Source organism: Castanea sativa, chromosome 4, assembly GCF_040712315.1.
Source record: "Castanea sativa cultivar Marrone di Chiusa Pesio chromosome 4, ASM4071231v1".
NCBI lineage: Eukaryota > Viridiplantae > Streptophyta > Magnoliopsida > Fagales > Fagaceae > Castanea > Castanea sativa.
Genome location: NC_134016.1, coordinates 30138276 through 30157098, shown reverse-complemented (window position 1 = coordinate 30157098; position 18823 = coordinate 30138276). Strand labels below are relative to the sequence as shown.

The 18823-nt window shown below is 33.8% G+C and overlaps 1 protein-coding gene across 1 annotated transcript; it reads left to right on the top strand.

Annotated features, from left to right (window-relative positions):
- The first annotated feature begins 1477 nt into the window (after positions 1-1477).
- Positions 1478-6154, top strand: LOC142630299 (cytochrome P450 CYP736A12-like). The gene is made up of 2 exons (XM_075804277.1): positions 1478-2184; positions 5047-6154. The coding sequence occupies exons 1-2, from the start codon at positions 1504-1506 to the stop codon at positions 5872-5874; spliced, it is 1509 nt and encodes a 502-aa protein (XP_075660392.1). The 5' UTR covers positions 1478-1503; the 3' UTR covers positions 5875-6154.
- Positions 6155-18823: the final 12669 nt, after the last annotated feature.

Here is an 18823-nt window from a genome sequence, read left to right as displayed (position 1 = left end):
GCCACAAAAATTAAAAAAATTAGATGGGACACATGGCACAAACTTGAACTTCAATTAAAATTCAATTTAGAATCTAATCGAATTAAGACTCTTTGATTTTTACATCTAATAATTCATTTGATGTACAAATTTAAAAATTAGATGAGACACATTACTCAAAATTGACTCCAATTTAGAATTTAATTAAAAAAAATAGATGGGACACATGGCACAAACTTGAACTTCAATTAAAATTCAATTTAGAATATAATTGAATTAGGACTCTTTGATTTTTACATCTAATAATTCATTTGATACACAAATTTAAAAATTAGAGGAGATACGTTACTCAAAATTGACTCCAATTTAGAATTTAATTAGATTATCTCTCAGTTTTGGCTATTAATATATATATATATATATATATATATGATTAGAATCTAATTGGATCTAGATTCTTCGATTTTTGCACCTAATAATTCACTTACCAAAAAAATTAAAAATTAAATGAGACACAGGGCATAAGGTTGAAATTCAATTTAGACTATTTAATTTTTGCACCTAATAATTCACTTGACATAAAAATTTAAAAGTAGATGAGACACATTGCGCAAAATTGGACATGATTTATAATCTAATTAGATTTAGACTCTTTGGTTTTTACACTCAATAATTCACTTGCCACAAAAATTTAAAAATTAGATGGGACACATAGCACAAAATTGAACTTTTCAATTAAAATTCAATTTAAAATCTAATTGAATTTAGACTCTTTAATTTTTACACCTAATAATTCACTTTACACAAAAATTTATAATTTTGATGAGACAATTAAACTCCTATTTAGAATTTAATTGAATTTTTTTTTTTAACTTTAACTATATGTGTGTGCCGGGGGGTTTGGGTGGAAAAAAGGTGCGATGAAAATGAGCTAGAGATAGCAACTTTGAAAAACTCCTATTGACTAGTCTCCGATTGACTAGTCTATATATATATATATATATATATATATATATATATATATATATATATGTGTGTGTGTGTGTGTGTGTGTGTGTGTGTGTGTGGAGTTGAAAAGCTAGACTAATACTTTGGTTGGGTAGAAAAAAGGTGCGAAAATGAGCTAGAGATATCAACTTTGAAAAACTCCGAAAAACTCCGATTGACTAGTCTATATATATATATATATATATATTAGTCTAGCTTTTCTACCCAACCAAAGTAGTAGAATAGTCTGGCTTTTATTTGGTCTACTGGCTCTGGCTGCTAGGAGACGTTTTGTCGTGAAACATATTTCCAAAATGAATGGGGTTTCAGTTAGAAATATTTTCCTAGAGACGTGCTATCTTAGAATTGGTATTGTAAACATTTTGACAAAAGTGAGAAGCTGGTAATGACTTTTCATGTCTCATGCAACGTCATGTAACTAATTTTCTGCCCCAAAAGTTGTGTCATGGTTTGGATTTTCCAAACTCTAAAGAGTTTATAATCCCCAAACACTCTTGCCCATTCCCAACACTCCCAATGTATCCATTAACATTAACCATTCTCTTACTACTCCTTGGATCTGTATGGACATTCATATACATCCTATCACGCCCAAAAAATGAGCGTAAACTCCCACCAGGTCCTTGGGCCTTACCAATTATCGGTAACCTTCACATGCTAGGTGACCTCCCTCACCGTGCCCTCCAAAGCTTAGCAAAAACATACGGACCTATCATGTCATTGCGGCTTGGTCATGTCCCAACTATTGTGGTCTCATCACCCCAAGCCGCTGAGCTATTTTTAAAGACCCATGATACCATTTTCGCTAGCCGACCTAAACTCCAAATCTCTAAGTACTTGGCTTGTGGTAACACGGGTTTGGTTTTCACCGAGTATGGACCAGGTTGGCGCAACGTTAGGAAAATATGTACGTTGCAACTTCTTACTGCTCCAAAAATTGAGTCATTTGCACCCATGAGGAAGGAGGAGGTAGGATCATTGGTGCAGTCGCTCAAAAACGCTGCGGCGGCGCATGAGGTTGTGGACCTTAGTAGAAAAGTTTGTGAACTTATCGAGGAAACCTCATGTAGAATGATATTTGGGCGAAGTAGAGATGACAGATTCGACTTGAAGGCGATTATTGAGGAGACCTTTTACTTGGCGGGGGCTTTCAATCTAGCAGATTATGTTCCTTACCTTGGGGCACTAGATCTACAGGTTTGTATTTGTTACTATTTACTGAACTTTGTCCCCCATTTGGAAATCCCAGCCATTGATTTATCACTCGCAGTATCTAAAAAGGAAAAATCAGTACTTTTGACTTTTTTTTTTTTTTTTTAAATGTTATATTCATAACATTTTTATAATATTTTTATAACAAATTATAAATGGCAACAGTGGCGATTTCAAGAATTTTTTTCAGGGTGTTCCTTTGGTATGTGGTTTTTTTTATCAAATATTGTCTATAATTTTAGCAAAAGAATAAACAATAAACTATAAGTTCATTTGAAATATTAATAAAATTATTAATTATTGTTGTTTGTTGTTTCATTAATTTGTCTGTTTTTTATAAATTATAATTTGTTATATTGTTGTTTCATTAATTATAAAATTATTAATTGTTGTTTAGCCTAACATAATTTAATTTGTTTGTCTTTTATAATGTATTAGTTAATTAAATTATTAATTATTTTTTATTAGTTGCTTCCCCAATCAATTATTGGTTAATTAAATTATTATTTATTAGTTGCACTAGCACACACCCCATGTGCATTTACTTCTCCCAATTTAAATATCCCACCTCGGCCTCATGCCCCCATCCACCCCTACCATGGTTTTAAAAATGGGTACGGTGAAAGATCCGAAAAAGAGAATGGTTACTGGTTTTCTGTGTCTGATCGGTGGTCAAACCGGTGACGTCATAAATAATTGAATTAATAAATAAATAATTTTAAAAAATAATAAAATTAAATAAATAAGAATATAGCTACTGATATTTACTAAAAAAAGATATAAAATTTTAGAAGTATTTTCATGTTAAATTTAACTCAAATTAAAAGAAAAATACATTATCATTTTTTAGAGGAAGAAAAAGAAGTTAACCTAAACAAACTACAAAAAAAAAAAGGTTATGATTTTAAAGTTTTATAATCATATATAATTTTCAGTATTTTTAACAAAACTATTATTTAATTTAAAAATATTTATCTATGTTAATATAATTTCACATCTAAATATTTCTTCTAAAAAAATTGTATTTATTATAAAAATATTTTATGTTTTTCTTGAATATTGCAATAGAGTGGTTTTAGGACCACAAATTATTCCACAACTTTTTTGCCACAACTCTAACATGAAAGATTGTGAGTGGTTAACTATCACTTACATATGAACGCACAATTTTTTTTTACCAATTACACTTTATTTAGTCACAATTATAATAAAAAATTGTCAAAAATTATGTGATCTTAAACTTTTCCGAGCGCAATAACCTTACCGCTGTACAAAGTGCCAATAATTCAAATTCTTTGCCTTTGATTATTGACCACTCAAACCCACGTAATCACAAACGTATTTCTCATCAAAAAAAAAAAAAAAAGTAAAGTAAAGTGGTCTGCCTCTCCACACCAAACCATCAACGTGACCAAAGGATATCCATCCACATTTATACCAAACTTTTTAAAAAGAATGTCCTATCCTCTTCTTATCTAAAATGTCTAAACAAATTGCTCAAATCTCTCTCTCACTCTAAAGAAGAAGCAGCGGCAGATGCAGTTTCCTCTCTTTCTCTGTTTCCTCCAAAACCTTGATCGGCTCTTCGCCCAAATTAAGAGATATTTCTTATTTCATAATCATTTTTTCACATATTTTCTATTACAAATTTTTTTTTTTTAGATTTTCTGTTACAATTTTTTTTTTTTTTTTAGATTTTAGTTCAAAATTTGTTTGGTATAAAAAGGTTTGAGGGTGTTCCTAAATTTTTTGAGAGTGTTCCTAATTTTTTTTTAAAGGTAGGTAAATAAAAAATTTTAAATTATTATATATAATTTTTTTGTTTTTTTTAGGTCAGGGTGTTCCTAGGAACACCCTGAACCAAACGTGGCGCCGCCACTGAATGGTAGGTTGTTGTTAGTTGTTACGAATGAATAAAAAAGTAGTTTAAGTTTAGAATTTAAACTAAAATCAATAACAACTTTTCATTTATGATTTGCTATAAAAATATTGTAGACTTAACACCTCTATTTCTTTTTAGGTTTTACATTTCGAGTTTGGCTTACCTCTAGTACTTTTTAATTGGAATCTGTCTTTGTTTTAATGAAAAACTTTCACGTCATCCAATAACTAAATAAAATGTGCAGATTAAAACTCACTACCACTTGTCATTATATATTTAAAACAAAATGACTTGTTCAGTTAAAAAAGAACGGAAGGTAAGCTAAACTCTTACAAATCTCTAATCTTTATAATTTTTTTATTGGCTAGTTCTTAATTGTTGCTCACTTCCTTAGCCAAATTCTATTTGGGTTAATTATAAAGAATGATTTTCATTTAGAAACTCATACAAATTAGATTCATTAAACCTTGGGGAAATCTGAAAACAACAGATTGATAATTTAACACATATTTCATTCATGTGTTTTAACTTAATAATTTAATTTTAAATTAACAAATCATGCTACTATTTTGAATCAAACTTTGTATCTCCTCCTTTAAATATAAACTATTATTGAGATCTAATGGATATAATATAACAATAATAATAAAATAGAATTCACAACAGTATTCCAAAAATTAACTAAACACCTTTTTTTTGGGTTTGTTTGTTTTATTTTTATTTTATTTTTTGAATCAAACATTCAATTAAGGAATTGAGGTGGTTACAACTAGTATGAGATGCTAATGTAGCTTCATCCACAAATAATTACCACATCAATGAATTTGTTAGGTTTATTTTAATTGAAATTGGTGAAACACTAACAAAACTGTTTCACTTTTTAACAAAAATATTTCCTCAATTATTTACATTTTGAGAACTGTTATTATTGACTTAGTGATTTTCTATCATTCAAATGCCCTCAGGGATTGACACGGCGAATGAAGAAGGTTAGCAGGGCTCTAGATATAGTCTTAGAGAATATCATCAAGGAGCATGAAAACATTCCAAGTGGTCAACAAGATCGTCAAATGGACTTTATAGACATGTTACTTTCTTTGATGAACCAACCCATGAATCCCCATGATGAGCATGCATACATATTGGATCGAACAAAAATAAAGGCTATCATAATAGACATGATTTCAGGTGCATATGACACTTCAGCTGCTACAATTGAGTGGACCTTTTCTGAACTCTTGAGGCATCCACGAGTGGTAAAACAAGTACAAGCAGAGTTGGAAGGTGTAGTAGGGATGAATAGGATGGTGGAGGAGACAGATTTGGCAAATTTAACATACTTGGATATGGTGGTGAAGGAAAGCTTAAGACTACATCCTATTGGACCATTACTAGTCCCACATGAATCCATGGAGGACATTGAATTAAATGGATATTATGTCCCCAAGAAATCGCGAATAATAATAAATATTTGGGCTATTGGAAGAGATCCTTATGTGTGGTCTAATAATGTGGAAGAATTTTATCCTGAAAGATTCATAAATAGTAATGTAGACCTCAAGGGACATGACTTCCAACTTATCCCATTTGGGTCCGGTCGAAGAGGTTGCCCTGGAATACATCTAGGTCTTACAACTATCAAATATGTTCTAGCTCAATTATTGCATTGCTTTCACTGGGCCCTTCCTAGTGGCATGTTGCCTAATGACTTGGACATGACTGAGAAGTTTGGGCTATCAATGCGGAGAGCCAAGCACTTGTATGCTATGCCAACTTATCGCCTACTCAATTAAATTTGCAATCCAATAGCAATATAATAATCTTCAAAAAAAAATTTACTTATTAGAAGAAGTGTGCTCCTAGCATTCAAGTTTATGCTCGACCATTAAATGTAAGGCCAAGATTTTTATTCTCATTATTGGAGTCTCGTCTAATTATGTTCCAGGCCAAAAGAAAAGGTTCCATACTTCCCTGGGAAGAGTTGAAAACATTGGAACATCAAATCAACTCAAGTTACCTAGAATAATATATTATACTAACTTGTTGTTTTGGATTCAAATGTATTTTGCGCTCTTATAAATAGAATGTCATAAACTGGGGACTTCTGTTATATATATATATATATATATATATATATATATATATATATATATACACACGCGCGCACACACACATATATATATATAGGGCAAATTCCTAAAATAATTTGTAGCATGTGCCTTTCTGAACATGATGGCTTCAAAAAAGTTGAAATCAAGTCTTCAGTGCTGATCCTGAAATTATATCTTCAAGACACATTTGCAATTACACTGCATGATTTCAACAATAGTATGGAAATCATATCTTAAAAATTTATTATTTAAAAAAAAAAAAAAACACTCATTACACACCCAGCTAGGATTGTTTGTGGTACCTTCGATATGATTTTGGGCTATTTTTAGCACTATACTTTGTAACGCGATTTGACCAAAAACACAATTTTGCAGTCATAAATACAGTGCAATAATGAGGTGCGGTTTAAGCAGTTTTGAACTAGTATATTTTTTAAAATTTTGAATTTTTCCTGTCCAACTTAAAGCTGATTTTTTCTCTTGTTTTGAGCCAAATTTTAAACTGTTGAGTTAATTTTTATTTATTTTGGATTGACTTTTCCTGATCAACAAATGTAAACATTGATAATTATTCATTTACACCAGTAGACATTTGATACAATCCATACACTCGACTGATTGGACCACGAAACCAGGGTTGGTAGTAAAACAAAATCTTAAGGAAAAGACAGCAGGTAGACGGGATTGAGGAGAGTTGTTTCGAGGTTGGGAAAACAAAATCTTAGGAAAGAGACAGTACGTAGATAATGATTTATGAGGAAAGTTTGCGTACAAACAGTGGCGGAGTCAGGGGACAAAATCAAAATAGTATTAAAAGGATATGAAGTATTTTTTTTTTTTCCTAATAATTATGTGTTACTTACGGGGATCACTAGTTGAATTGCAATGAAAAAATAGTAATAAGTAAAATTTTTATAATATTTTCACAATAAATCATAAATGAGAAGTTGTTACTGGTTCAAATTTCAACCCACTACTAAAATTAATTTTTTTGCTCACTAATAACAACTAATAACAACCTGTTACTTAAGATTTCTTGTGAAGTGTTGTTAAAATGTTATAAGCATATAATTTCTCAAAGCTAAAATGACTATAAATTCTACTATAAAAAGTTTACAAACTAATGTGACAAGAATGTATGACACTTAAACAATATAATAAATAAATGTTTGAATGAATGTTTTTATGATTGATAATATGTCAATTTGTAAAATTTGTAATATTCATGGCATTACTCCACAAGAAAAGTTGTGAATAGTAAACTAAAACTAATGATTGAGAAAGAAGAGAACAATGAAATGAGTGAAGAGTACATGGTGAGATAAAACTAATAAGAATAGTATATTTGCTGAAAAAGTGATATGATTTGGTATGTGGGAAAAAGTTTTTTTTTTCCTACTTTCTTGGTGTTAAGGGTCTATACATGTATTAAAGTTGAGTCTTTTTTTATCTAGGTAAAGTACCAAAAAATAATTCATAATATACCTACTTCAAGGATTTTTTTCAAGGAGCTAGGGGAAGCAATTGCCCCCACCCCAGCGACCCCCTAGCTCTGCCTCTGTGTACAATGAAACTGAAGCCAATATGATTGGTTGCTAAATTAACACGTGTTTAGCTGCAATACATTTGTTTATTTATGTGAGGACTATTCGATCCTCCTCCAACAGGTGAGGTCCACATATTTTAGGCGATAAGAAGTGATAATCTGCGTCAGTATTTGTCAATTTTTATTCGTCAGTGCAAGACAAGTGGGAACTGACAATTCCTTACACGTTTATCATTGGACAAAAATTCTAAGTACATGTAAAATGCTGCAATCTATGCCATAATTGTTCTTGCAGTAGATGAGTGACGGAGAAAAAGTTATTGATTAACATGAAAATGAAAGTTATATTTAATCGGTCATAATTTGAAATGTAAGATAATTGTGGTAAAAATATGACATTTTATTTAATAATAAAATTGGATCTGGTTAATATGTGCCCTAAGGGTACACATTAGTCATCCATTTTTAGAAACATTTTATGGGGAATTGAAAAAACTATTACAAAAGGTAGTAACTTTTTCCTTTTTTCATAAAGAGTTTTTTTAAATGGTTTATTAATGTATATCCTAAGAGCACACATTAGTAAAACCTAATAAAATTATTCATTATATGAAAAGGTCATTTCAAAATCTTGTGTCTAAAAAAATTGAGGAAGAGAGAAAATCTTGAAGGAATGTAAAAATTGATCTTGCTTAATTTGATTATGAATATCTGTTCTATATTAATAGTACATCATTAACTATAACTAAATAATTATTGGTTCCTATAATCACGGAAAGGATCCTTGGATTAAGGGAGGAAGCTTAACAAAATCTCAATAGAACAAACAAACTCAAAAACTGATATTCACACCAAGGAAGCCTAAGTAGTTGTAAATAATCAATACAACGTCATGTTGAGTTAAGCATATCTAGCTTAAATAAAGAACTGCATTTGGCCTCTCCTGTCACTTAATGAAACGCTGCATTTGAACTAACTGACTGAAGGCAGCTATTTTAATCGAATGATGTCGTCAGGCATCATCTTCTTCCTCACTCCACTCTGCTATGACTACTGTGATTTCTTCTTAGCTTCAACATCCCCCCCCCCCTCTCAAACGATTGGGTGAAAACTCCACCAAGAGTTTGCGAAGTTGAAGAAGAAACAGAGGAGCTGTCAAAGGCTTTGTAAACACATCAAGCAAATTGTCTTAACCAGAAACAAAGCTAACACACAGATCCTTGCGCAGAACCTTTCCACGAACATAATGATAGTTGTTAGGGTCATATTTTGTATAATTGGCTAATCTTTTGACAAAATGCACTTTACTTGTAATTAGGTAGATCTAAGATGGGTTTAGTACTTCAAACAACATGTTGTTCAAGTCAACTATTAAAGATATGAAGATTGGTCTAAGAAACAAGTGAAGAAAAATTGTTCATTAAGTCTCAGCAGATGCCTACTATTGAGACTTATTGTGAAGCACGATAGAAAGGTCAACAGCAGCTCGATCTATCGAGAATTACGATTTCAGAATTTCTAGACTTGAAATTCAGCCCAGTTTTGTATATTTATTTGGGGTTTCTTTTCTCACAACCTTAGACATATATAAGACTTATTTTAAAAACCGTCATATAAGGATACGGAGACCAAAATACTTATTTTCTCTATGTGAAGCTACTGCATTTGTACGCTTTAGGGTTATGTAACCGAGTGCTTTTAGATCTTCATTGTTGATAAAATGAAGAACTTTACAGCCAACAACATCTGTTCAAGTTGCTGGACTTAGTCACGTACTTAGGATCCATGCAAAAGGGTTAGTCACAAATTGGAGGTTTGTGCATCAAGGAAATGAAGGCTACTACAAGATCAAGTACAATTAGGTATTGGAGCAAAGGTTCAACTGTAGGTTGGTATTTCAAGATAGGCCAAGGGTAGTTGGTAAGATTCCTTGGGAGCGGTGGCCTTAAAATCACCAAGTGGGGTTTTTGACTTGCAAGGTTTTCCCCATTTGTCAACAAATTACCGTGTCTAATTTATTTTCCGCTGCATTTAGTATTTTGGTGATTTGTTGGTGCCTCCACGATTTGCATGCAATTGAACCTAATTAATCAACTTTAGTAATTGAATTAATTAACCTGAGTCAAGCTATCTTAACCCAACAATAGTCGACATCAATATGTTTTGATCTGGGGTGAAACATAGGGTTAGCGGATAAGGCAATGGCAGACACATTATCACACCACAGCAGAGGCACATGTGAAAGAAATATTTGAAGCTCTTTAAAAAGTAGACACGGCCAAGATAATTCAGCAGTAGTGGTAGCTAAGGCTCGATATTCAACTTCTGTCAAAGAGCGTGACACAATGGGTTGCTTCTTGGTGGACCAGAATATGGGACTTGGGCCAAGAAAATCCAGATAACTAGTAGTGGAGCGATGATCCGTTGGGTCACTTGCCCAATCAGCATCATTAAAGGTAGTGGGGTCAAAGGTCCATGAGAAAAATGAATACCATAATCCAAGGTGCCCCTGACATAGCGAAGAACTCTCTTTGCTGCCTCCAAATGAGAAGTAGAAGGCTTGCTCATAAACTAACATAATTGATGCACACTAAATGCAAGATCAAGACGAGTAAAGGTGAGGTATTGAAGGGCCCCTACCATGCTCCTGTACTCAGTAGGATCAAACAAAGCAACACCCTCATATGGAGTAAATCGAACAAAAGAGCAGCAGGCTTAGAATTTTCCATATGAAACATGTGAAGGACATCTAAAGCATACTTAGATTGATTTAGAGTGAGACCAAATTTCGTAGGAGTGCTCTGAATTCCCAGAAAGTAGCTGAGTGGCCCCAAGTCTTTAATTTCAAAGGCAACCCCAAGTGCAGAGATAAGATAGGAAATTTTTAGATAACTATTCCTAGTAATGATTATGTCATCAACATATAGTAAAAGGTAGGTAATGGTAGTCTTGGATTGAAAGATAAAGAGATAACTATCAGCAAGAGAAGCAATGAATCCCAAGTGCAGCAAATGAAATGTAAACCTCTCAAACCAAGCTTTAGGAGCTTGTTTTAAACCATAAAGAGATTTCCTTAGCTTGCAGACATAGTTGGGATGAATTGGATCTACATACCCTGGTGGCTGTTGCATGAACACTTCCTTCTTAAGATGACCATGTAAGAAGGCATTTGAAACATTAAGTTGCCTTATGGACTAGTTGAAACTCATAGCAATTGCTAAAACTCTAACAGTGGTTGGCTTAACAATTGGGCAAAATGATTTAGTGTAGTCAATGCCAGCTTGTTGGTGAAAGCCTTTTGCTACCAAACAAGCCTTGTACCTTGCAATTGTGTCATCACTATTCAGTTTAAGCTTAAACACCCATTTACAGCCTACCAAATTGACATGTGGAGGAGTAGGAACCAAAGTCCATGGTTCATGCCTTTGCAATGCTTGAAACTCAGTATCCATAGCCTCACACCACTGAGGATATTGAGAGGAAATTTTATATATGGGTGGTTCAGCATATGTGTAATCAAGAATCGCCTTATAGCATAGCTTAAGTTTAGTGATACCACTTTTAGATCTGGTCTACATAGGGTGGGTATTAGAACTGGAAGTGGGATTAATAAGAATAGGCAAGGAATCAGGAACTACAGCCACAGGATCTGCAGAAACAGTATTTGCAGAATCTAGAGCAGGTATAGCAAAAGAAGAAAAAAAGAAAATGAGAGAGAGAGAGAGAGAGAGAGAGAGAGAGAGAGAGAGAGAGGAAGAGAGAAAATCTTGAAGGAATGTAAAAATTGATCTTGCTTAATTTGTTTATGAATATATGTTCTATATTTATAGTACATCATTAATTGTAACTAAATAATTATTGGTTCCTATAATTTCAACAAAAAAGCGAACTCAGAAACTAATTTTCGCACCAAGGAAGTCTGAGTAGTTGTAAACAATCAATGCGACGTCATGCTAAGTTAAGCATATCTAGCTTAAATAAAACACAGCATTTGGCCTCTCCTATCACTTAATGAAATGCTACGTTTGAACTAACTGACTGAAGGCAGCTAGGCATAAATCGATAGGCTGCAATATTAGCTAAGAAATGAGATAAGGGCACCAATAAGATAGAAAAATAAATGAATCGTGAATAGAAATAGAGTTCCGGTTCGAATTCAATAAATAATATGGATGATATTGTCTATAATGATAGTCAAATGAAAGACTTTCTCAGGACTTTTATTGATCCACCTAAGATTTTGAAAATAAGTTGGTTGAACTTGAAAATTAACTCATTGAAATTGAATAAAGAAACAATTGAATTTGATTTGATTCAATTGGATGGTACCAACGAAATCTAGTATAGCACGAAACCCCATTTATTATGGAATTATTATTGAATTAACCGATCAACTTGCTTTTCTATCGAACATTTTTTTTATTTCAATAATTTTCGCAAAAAAAAATTCGACAAATGTTTTAATCGAACGACATCGTCAGGCATCATCTTCTTCCTCGCACCACTTTGCTGTGACTACTATGATTTCTTCTTAGCTTCAACAGAAATGACCATGGTATTGCACCTGGTCCATGCATAGTGGGGTAGATTTATCTTATAGTGGTGAAATTGATCCATTAAAACGCCAACTTTGTTATTTTCCTTGAGTAACAATCAAGAATGATCTAGTCCAGGTTGGATATCCCTTATGAGAGATTGGGTCACAAGCAAGCTTCTAGGGTTGTCCCTATTATGCAGATAGTATGGGCTAGAAGCATTATCTTTTATCTTCCACTAGAGTAAAAGATCCAATCCATGACATTATTAATTTTAGGGCTGTCTAATTTCATGACAAATTTACTTGTAATTTTTAGAATTTGTAATTCTAATGTGAATCGTGGTAATAATGGCATAATTTTGAATCTTATGTTCATTGTAGAAGACTAAAGACCTCAGCCAAGCAAGATTCGAGTTTGAGTCATGCGATATGGAAGATTTAGACAAAAACTCATGGTAGACACTTGGCCAACCAAGACCCTATTATGGAAATTCTAATATTTGCTTCTAGGGTAGTTTGTGTAGCCACCTCAAGCCTAAAGCCATCTTATAATTAAAAAAAAAAAAAAAGGCTACTAAACAATAAAAAAAACCTTGAGAGAAATAATATTTGCCTTCCACCTCTCTATTGAACATCCTTGAGAGTTTGAGTGTTCCAAACACAAAGATTACCTTAATTATGTTGGAAGTGTTGCTGGAAACACCAAGAAGACATCAAACCTTCAAGAAGCCTTGGACTAACTGAGAGATCGATTTTGCGGTCAGTGGACCGACTGGCAACATCAAGTGGGTGTGAATAAAAAAGGCAAGGGTCTGCAGTTGCTAGCAGGATCGGGGGCTAGAGTACTTAGTTTAACTACAATTGGGTACCTATAGTATTTTTGCCTATCGGGTTTTAACTCCCTAAACATATACCACCGGTATGTGTGTGTGTGTATTTTTGTTATTTATCTATTTTATTTCTTATCCATGATTATTGTTGCACTTGAATTTTGACTAAATAATTATCCAGTTTAAGTCTTTGATAGACTAAAAATGTATTGACCCCTAATGATAAATTAACCAATTAATTAGCCAAGTGACTTAATTAGGTTCAATTTCATGCAACAAGCGTGGCAGCACAAATAAATCACCAATTAACTAAATATGCAGTGGAAATTAAATGACACAATGATTTGTTTATGAATAGGAAAAACCTACACAGCAAAAACCCCACTGGGTGATTTTAAAGTCACCACTCTTAAGAATCCACTATTATCAAAACAAACGGTTACAAGTAAAGGAATCTCAATACCTTAAACCAACCTACAGTTGAACCTTTCCCCCAATACCCAATTGGATTTGTTCTGTAGTGACAATCTCTCCTTGTATTGCACGGCTCCCAATACGTGACTAACCAATAGATGTACTGATCCCAGTATGCAACTTTGTCACCAACTTGAGAAGGATGTTAGCTGCAAAGTTCTTCTGTTCATCAACTGATGAAGATCATGAAGTTACTTGGTCACAAAACCCTACAGTGTACAAACACAACAGCTTCTTCAAGAACTAGGGCAAACTAGGTTTCCGATCATACTTGCGTAATTTTGCTCTTATGCAATTGTGCTCTTGGCGATGCAACCTGATACGGCCCTTAAAATAATCCTTATATATGTTTAGAGTTGTGAGAAAAGAAAGCTTAAACATATATTCGCGGATTGGATGAAAATCAGAACTGAAAATCTATTTTTCATAAACCCCGACAAATACCCTATCTATCGAGCAACTATCGAGTCTTAGGCTTAAACAACTCTTTTAAACCTCGATAGATGCTAGCTGTCAAGTTTTAATGAACAACACTTCTTCACTTGTTTCTTGGACAGACTTGCATGGCTTTAACACTTGAACTTGAAACCTTGTTTCTTGAAGCATTAAACACATTCTAGATCTACTCAATTACAAGTAAAGTGTGTTTTGTTAAAGGATTAGCCAATACATAAAATGTTGACACATATTCCTAACATCCAATCACATATGTCCTAACAATCTCCCCCTTTGACAATCCATAACAAAACCACAACAAACAAATGAACATATAAGTGGAGTCATAAATCACTCAACTCATACTCACTTGTTACGTACAATAAATTCTATCCTAACACAAACTCTTGAAAAACTTTGCAAGAAGAGAGTTCATGGCAAAGAAGACTTTGACAACCTGTACTTCTGAAACACTTAAACAAAACTCATCAAGGCATATATGTGTGAAACAGAAATAAAATATTGCATACAAATAATAAGAAACATGTGTATAAAGAGAGAAAAGAAACAACACATGGAGCAATAAGTGAAATAACATACATCAGCATATATATAAACTAAATATAAGTACAATGTATGTCAAATGGTCATAAGACCCATGTACAAGAAGAATGTATCTAAAATAGAAAGAAAAGAAAAAGATACATCAAAATCCTTACTACATCCTTCAAAAACATGAACACTCTCCCTAGCAAAAATCTCCTATGAGTATGACTACTCTCATCCCAAAACTACTCTCCTTTTTTGTCACAAGTGACAAAGGGTAAGAGTATCAAGTAGACATCTTGTCATCATCGGAAAAGCTCGCATCACCATCCCTATCATCATCATCGTCGTCGGAGTCATCATCGTCCTCGGTTGCCTTAGGAGGAGGAGAGGGAGACTCTACGAAGCCACCAAGGCAAGCCTGTCGTCTAGCAATACGGCTAACACGGGTGTTCACCAGACACAACTCATCACTGAGAGTGTCAAGGTGAGTATCCATGCGCTAAAGTTGCACCATGATCGCATCAAAAGTCACACCACCCACAGAAGAAGAGAAAGCGGAGGTAGATGGAGTTGAAGGAATGGGAGAAGCTGTCGACTTGGACCGCCTCGAACGTAGCTACACCTTGCTCCGTTTAATGGTAGCGACATCTATGGCACACATGACATGGAAGTGGTTGGAAACGAGAAAGGGAAATAATGAAATGAGAGGGAAAATCTATAGTAAGATGCTCTAAAAGAGAAAGCAAAAATCAAGCACGAGGCTCTATAATAAAGTTATAATGAGAAAGAGGATGCAAGACAAAAGTAATAACCATGTTAAGAAATGAGGACCTTTGGCAAAGGCCGAACAAGGAGTGAACTGACGATTACCCCAATCAGAAGGACGCTTACAAAAAGCTTACATAAGCTCGTCTTTAGACACAGTCTTAAGACGCTCACAACCAGGGTAGTTAGGATGCGCTACCTAGGGACATGGAGCACGTCGAATACGATATCCGAAGTAACCACGATGCGCGTACCTCAAACGCGACTGGAAAACTAAGGTACTAAATAATCAAATACATGCATGTTGGAGTAGAACTCTTGGATAAGCACGGATGGACAAGTGATCGGGACGTCACACAGTGACTCCCAACCCCTACTATGAATGACAGTAGGTACGTTAGTGTGGGAGAAGTTCGACAAAATGACTTGGCGTTCCGAATGAACACCTTGTCTAGAAAAGTTCTCAAAGAAGTCCGATTTGGCCTTCTCATCACAGAACCAGACATGAAACAGAGTGAACTCAGAAGAAGTGGATGCCTTGGAACGAAGAGGGATCTAGGACAGAGTAGACTTACGTTTAGGTGCCATAATGCAACTAACGTAAACAAGAGAGAGAGAGAGAGAGAGAGAGAGAGAGGAAGAAAGAGAAACACAAAAACTCTTTGATTTTGAAAAACCCCAAAATTTTCAACAAATCCCAAAAACTAGGTTAGAATGCATGAAATGTATGATTAAATGCTTGAAAAGAGATCATACCTATAAAATATGCAATGAAAAGACCAAAGAAAGAGTAGGGAAGATGAACAGGTTGAGTGAGAAGAGTTTAGGAGTGTGAGAGAAGTCTGTCTATCGAGAGAGATTGAAGATAAATGAGACAGGAATCGCGAAGCACGTATATATAGAAGTCTCATAATTCTCGACAGATCGAGAGGTGTCGAGCTTTAAAGGCATGAAGAGATATAGCTATCGAGCAGGTGTCCACAACAAAAACAAGCTCAATGGATCGATGAGCTATCAAGCAGCTGTCAAGGAGACAAACTTTCTCCATGGATCAAGAAGCTATCGAGAAGCTATCGAGATTGTAATAAGAAAAAGCTGAAGAGCTCGATAGATAGCCTAGTTGTCGAGAGGTGTCAAGAAGCTGTTAAGATTGCTTAAAAACAGTTTTTCAATGAGAGAAAAACACAGACATCAATGCAATCAAATATGCAACTCAACTAAGGATCCAAACAACATTTTAACTCTCAAAAACATCTCTCAACAAGAAAAATGTCATGCATTTAGATCCAAAACACACACACTAAACAAGGCTAATCAATTTTATATTTCAAAAACAAGTTTAGACAGTTTAGTGAGCATACATTAGCGCATGTAAACCTTGTAATGGTCAAATCACATTGTACCTGTACATGTATCAAAAATAGCAAAAACATTGCTTGTTGTGTGTGAAAACTGTTAGGATTTGTGCCCTTAAATCCTATTGTATGATACTATGTATGATATTATGTATGACTTTATGTATGACATGATGTATGACTTAATATTGTGATTGATAAAGTTATTTTATTATTATCTAAAATAATGGTAACATGAATATGAGACATTATCATATAGTCCATGAGATGCATTGTATGTGATTTATGTGAAAAGTCATAGAAGATGTAAATCACAAGTTCTTTGTAAACTCAGAATTTATAGTTCGTAGTCGGTGATGAAATTGGGCATTTCATCTACGAAGACTATAACATGTCAACTAAGATGATTTGTCTTGATCATGGAAGTGAAGACTTCTAGTTGATATGTTGATATGTTTTAAGAGTTAAAACATATTAAACAGGACCGCTGTGAGATTTATTGTTCTCCTAATGACTGTCAATTGAATAATAAATCTCACGACTTCTATTTGCATGAACTCTTAATCCTGAGAGAATAATGGACCTGATCATGAAGTGTAGGTTGCTTTGATATATCAGGAGTGAGATCTAAAGTTACGGTCAAAACCTCAGTATGTTAGGCAGCCACATTTAGTGTTAATGGAACATATATTCTCAATATGGAATTCATAGTCTCTTGATGGAGATACAAAATATTCCCTTGAGATAAGTTTAATGGTTTCAGTTATTCAGAGAGTTAGACATAACCACTTTAGTAAGAAATTACTAAAGTATATATTTATGAAATTGGATTTCATAAATATCTAATGAATAACTTTAAAGCATTAAACCGGGTACTCAAGGATAAGATGTAGTAATTTACAAAGTGGCAGTCTACATTTATGACTTTGTGTTACTACGAATATTTTATGAAGGGGTTACGTGTATAATAAAGTCTTGGGATATAATTTATTAATAAGACCTAGAGTGAAATTATATTTATATAGTGATATTAAATATAATTAATGGTAACTTTGGACTTGTCAAGAGTTGACGGAAAAGCCCAAGGCCCATTAAAGCTAGTGTCTTATTGGTCCATTTTGGTCCCACTCCAAGCCACACACTAAAGCCCAATTGGAAAGGCCCAATAGGCCAACCCAATTAGATAATCAGTTAGTTATAATGGGAGAAACATACATAATTTTTATTAGAAGAGATTAGAAAAGAAAAAAAAAACGGTGTGTGAGAGAGTGTGAGACACACTTTCATTCTCCCTTTGAAAAACTGATTGAGAGACCACACATCTTGGGCGTAAAGTGGAATTGGAGTGAAGATTAAGAGTGTTCCCAAGTGCTTCTAATCTTTGTTTTGAATTTCCCCACACCAAGGTACGCTATCTTGTTCTTAAATTCTGAAATTTATGTAATGCACGTTATCAATCATGAATGAAATAGATCCTAGTTCGTTGCTTCCGCTGTGGGTTTTGTATGAGATACAAAATCAGAATTTTTCCTTCAATTGGTATCAGAGCCAGGTTTTCATATCATGATTGTATAATATGTGATTAAATTTTAGAATTTAAGAAAAACCGTTGTCTTTGTGGTTTTAATTTTCTGCATCATATGAATATAATGAAGAGAATTGCATCACTTGTATAAGCATATCCGTTTCTTCACAAGGATATATTGTTCTTGTGTGAAGCCGTGTCTTGTAGAAAATTGCTTGGATATGAATACAATTGAGTGTTGATGCATTGATTGTTATTTCATAGTTGATGTACGGATTGCATGTCTCATGGTAGTTATTAATTGATGAAGTAACCGCTTGAAAAGGATAACTACTTCAGTTTTTGTACTGCTTGAATTCTTAGTTGCACGGGTTAACTTCACGCATGGCTTGGTTATTTTGAATACCTTAGAAAAGGTCATGGCCGAATATTATATATTAATCATATAAGGGATCCATTCCTTGATGGCCCACGGTTCATGCATGAACTTTTACATATAAAGTTGTCATTTGCATGAGACAAAACTTAACTTCATGGATTGTCTTAAAATACAATTCCTTGATGGCCCACCATGATAAATAATAAGACAATTCCATGGCAATTGTCTTGTTGGAC

What these genes read in the sequence shown, in the direction of transcription:
- LOC142630299 (XM_075804277.1), top strand. Translation starts at nt 1,504, where the DNA reads ATGTATCCATTAACATTAACCATTCTCTTACTACTCCTTGGATCTGTA. An exon ending in TTGGGGCACTAGATCTACAG is followed by an intron (nt 2,185 to 5,046) that starts GTTTGTATTTGT and finishes AAATGCCCTCAG; the next exon opens with GGATTGACACGGCGAATGAA.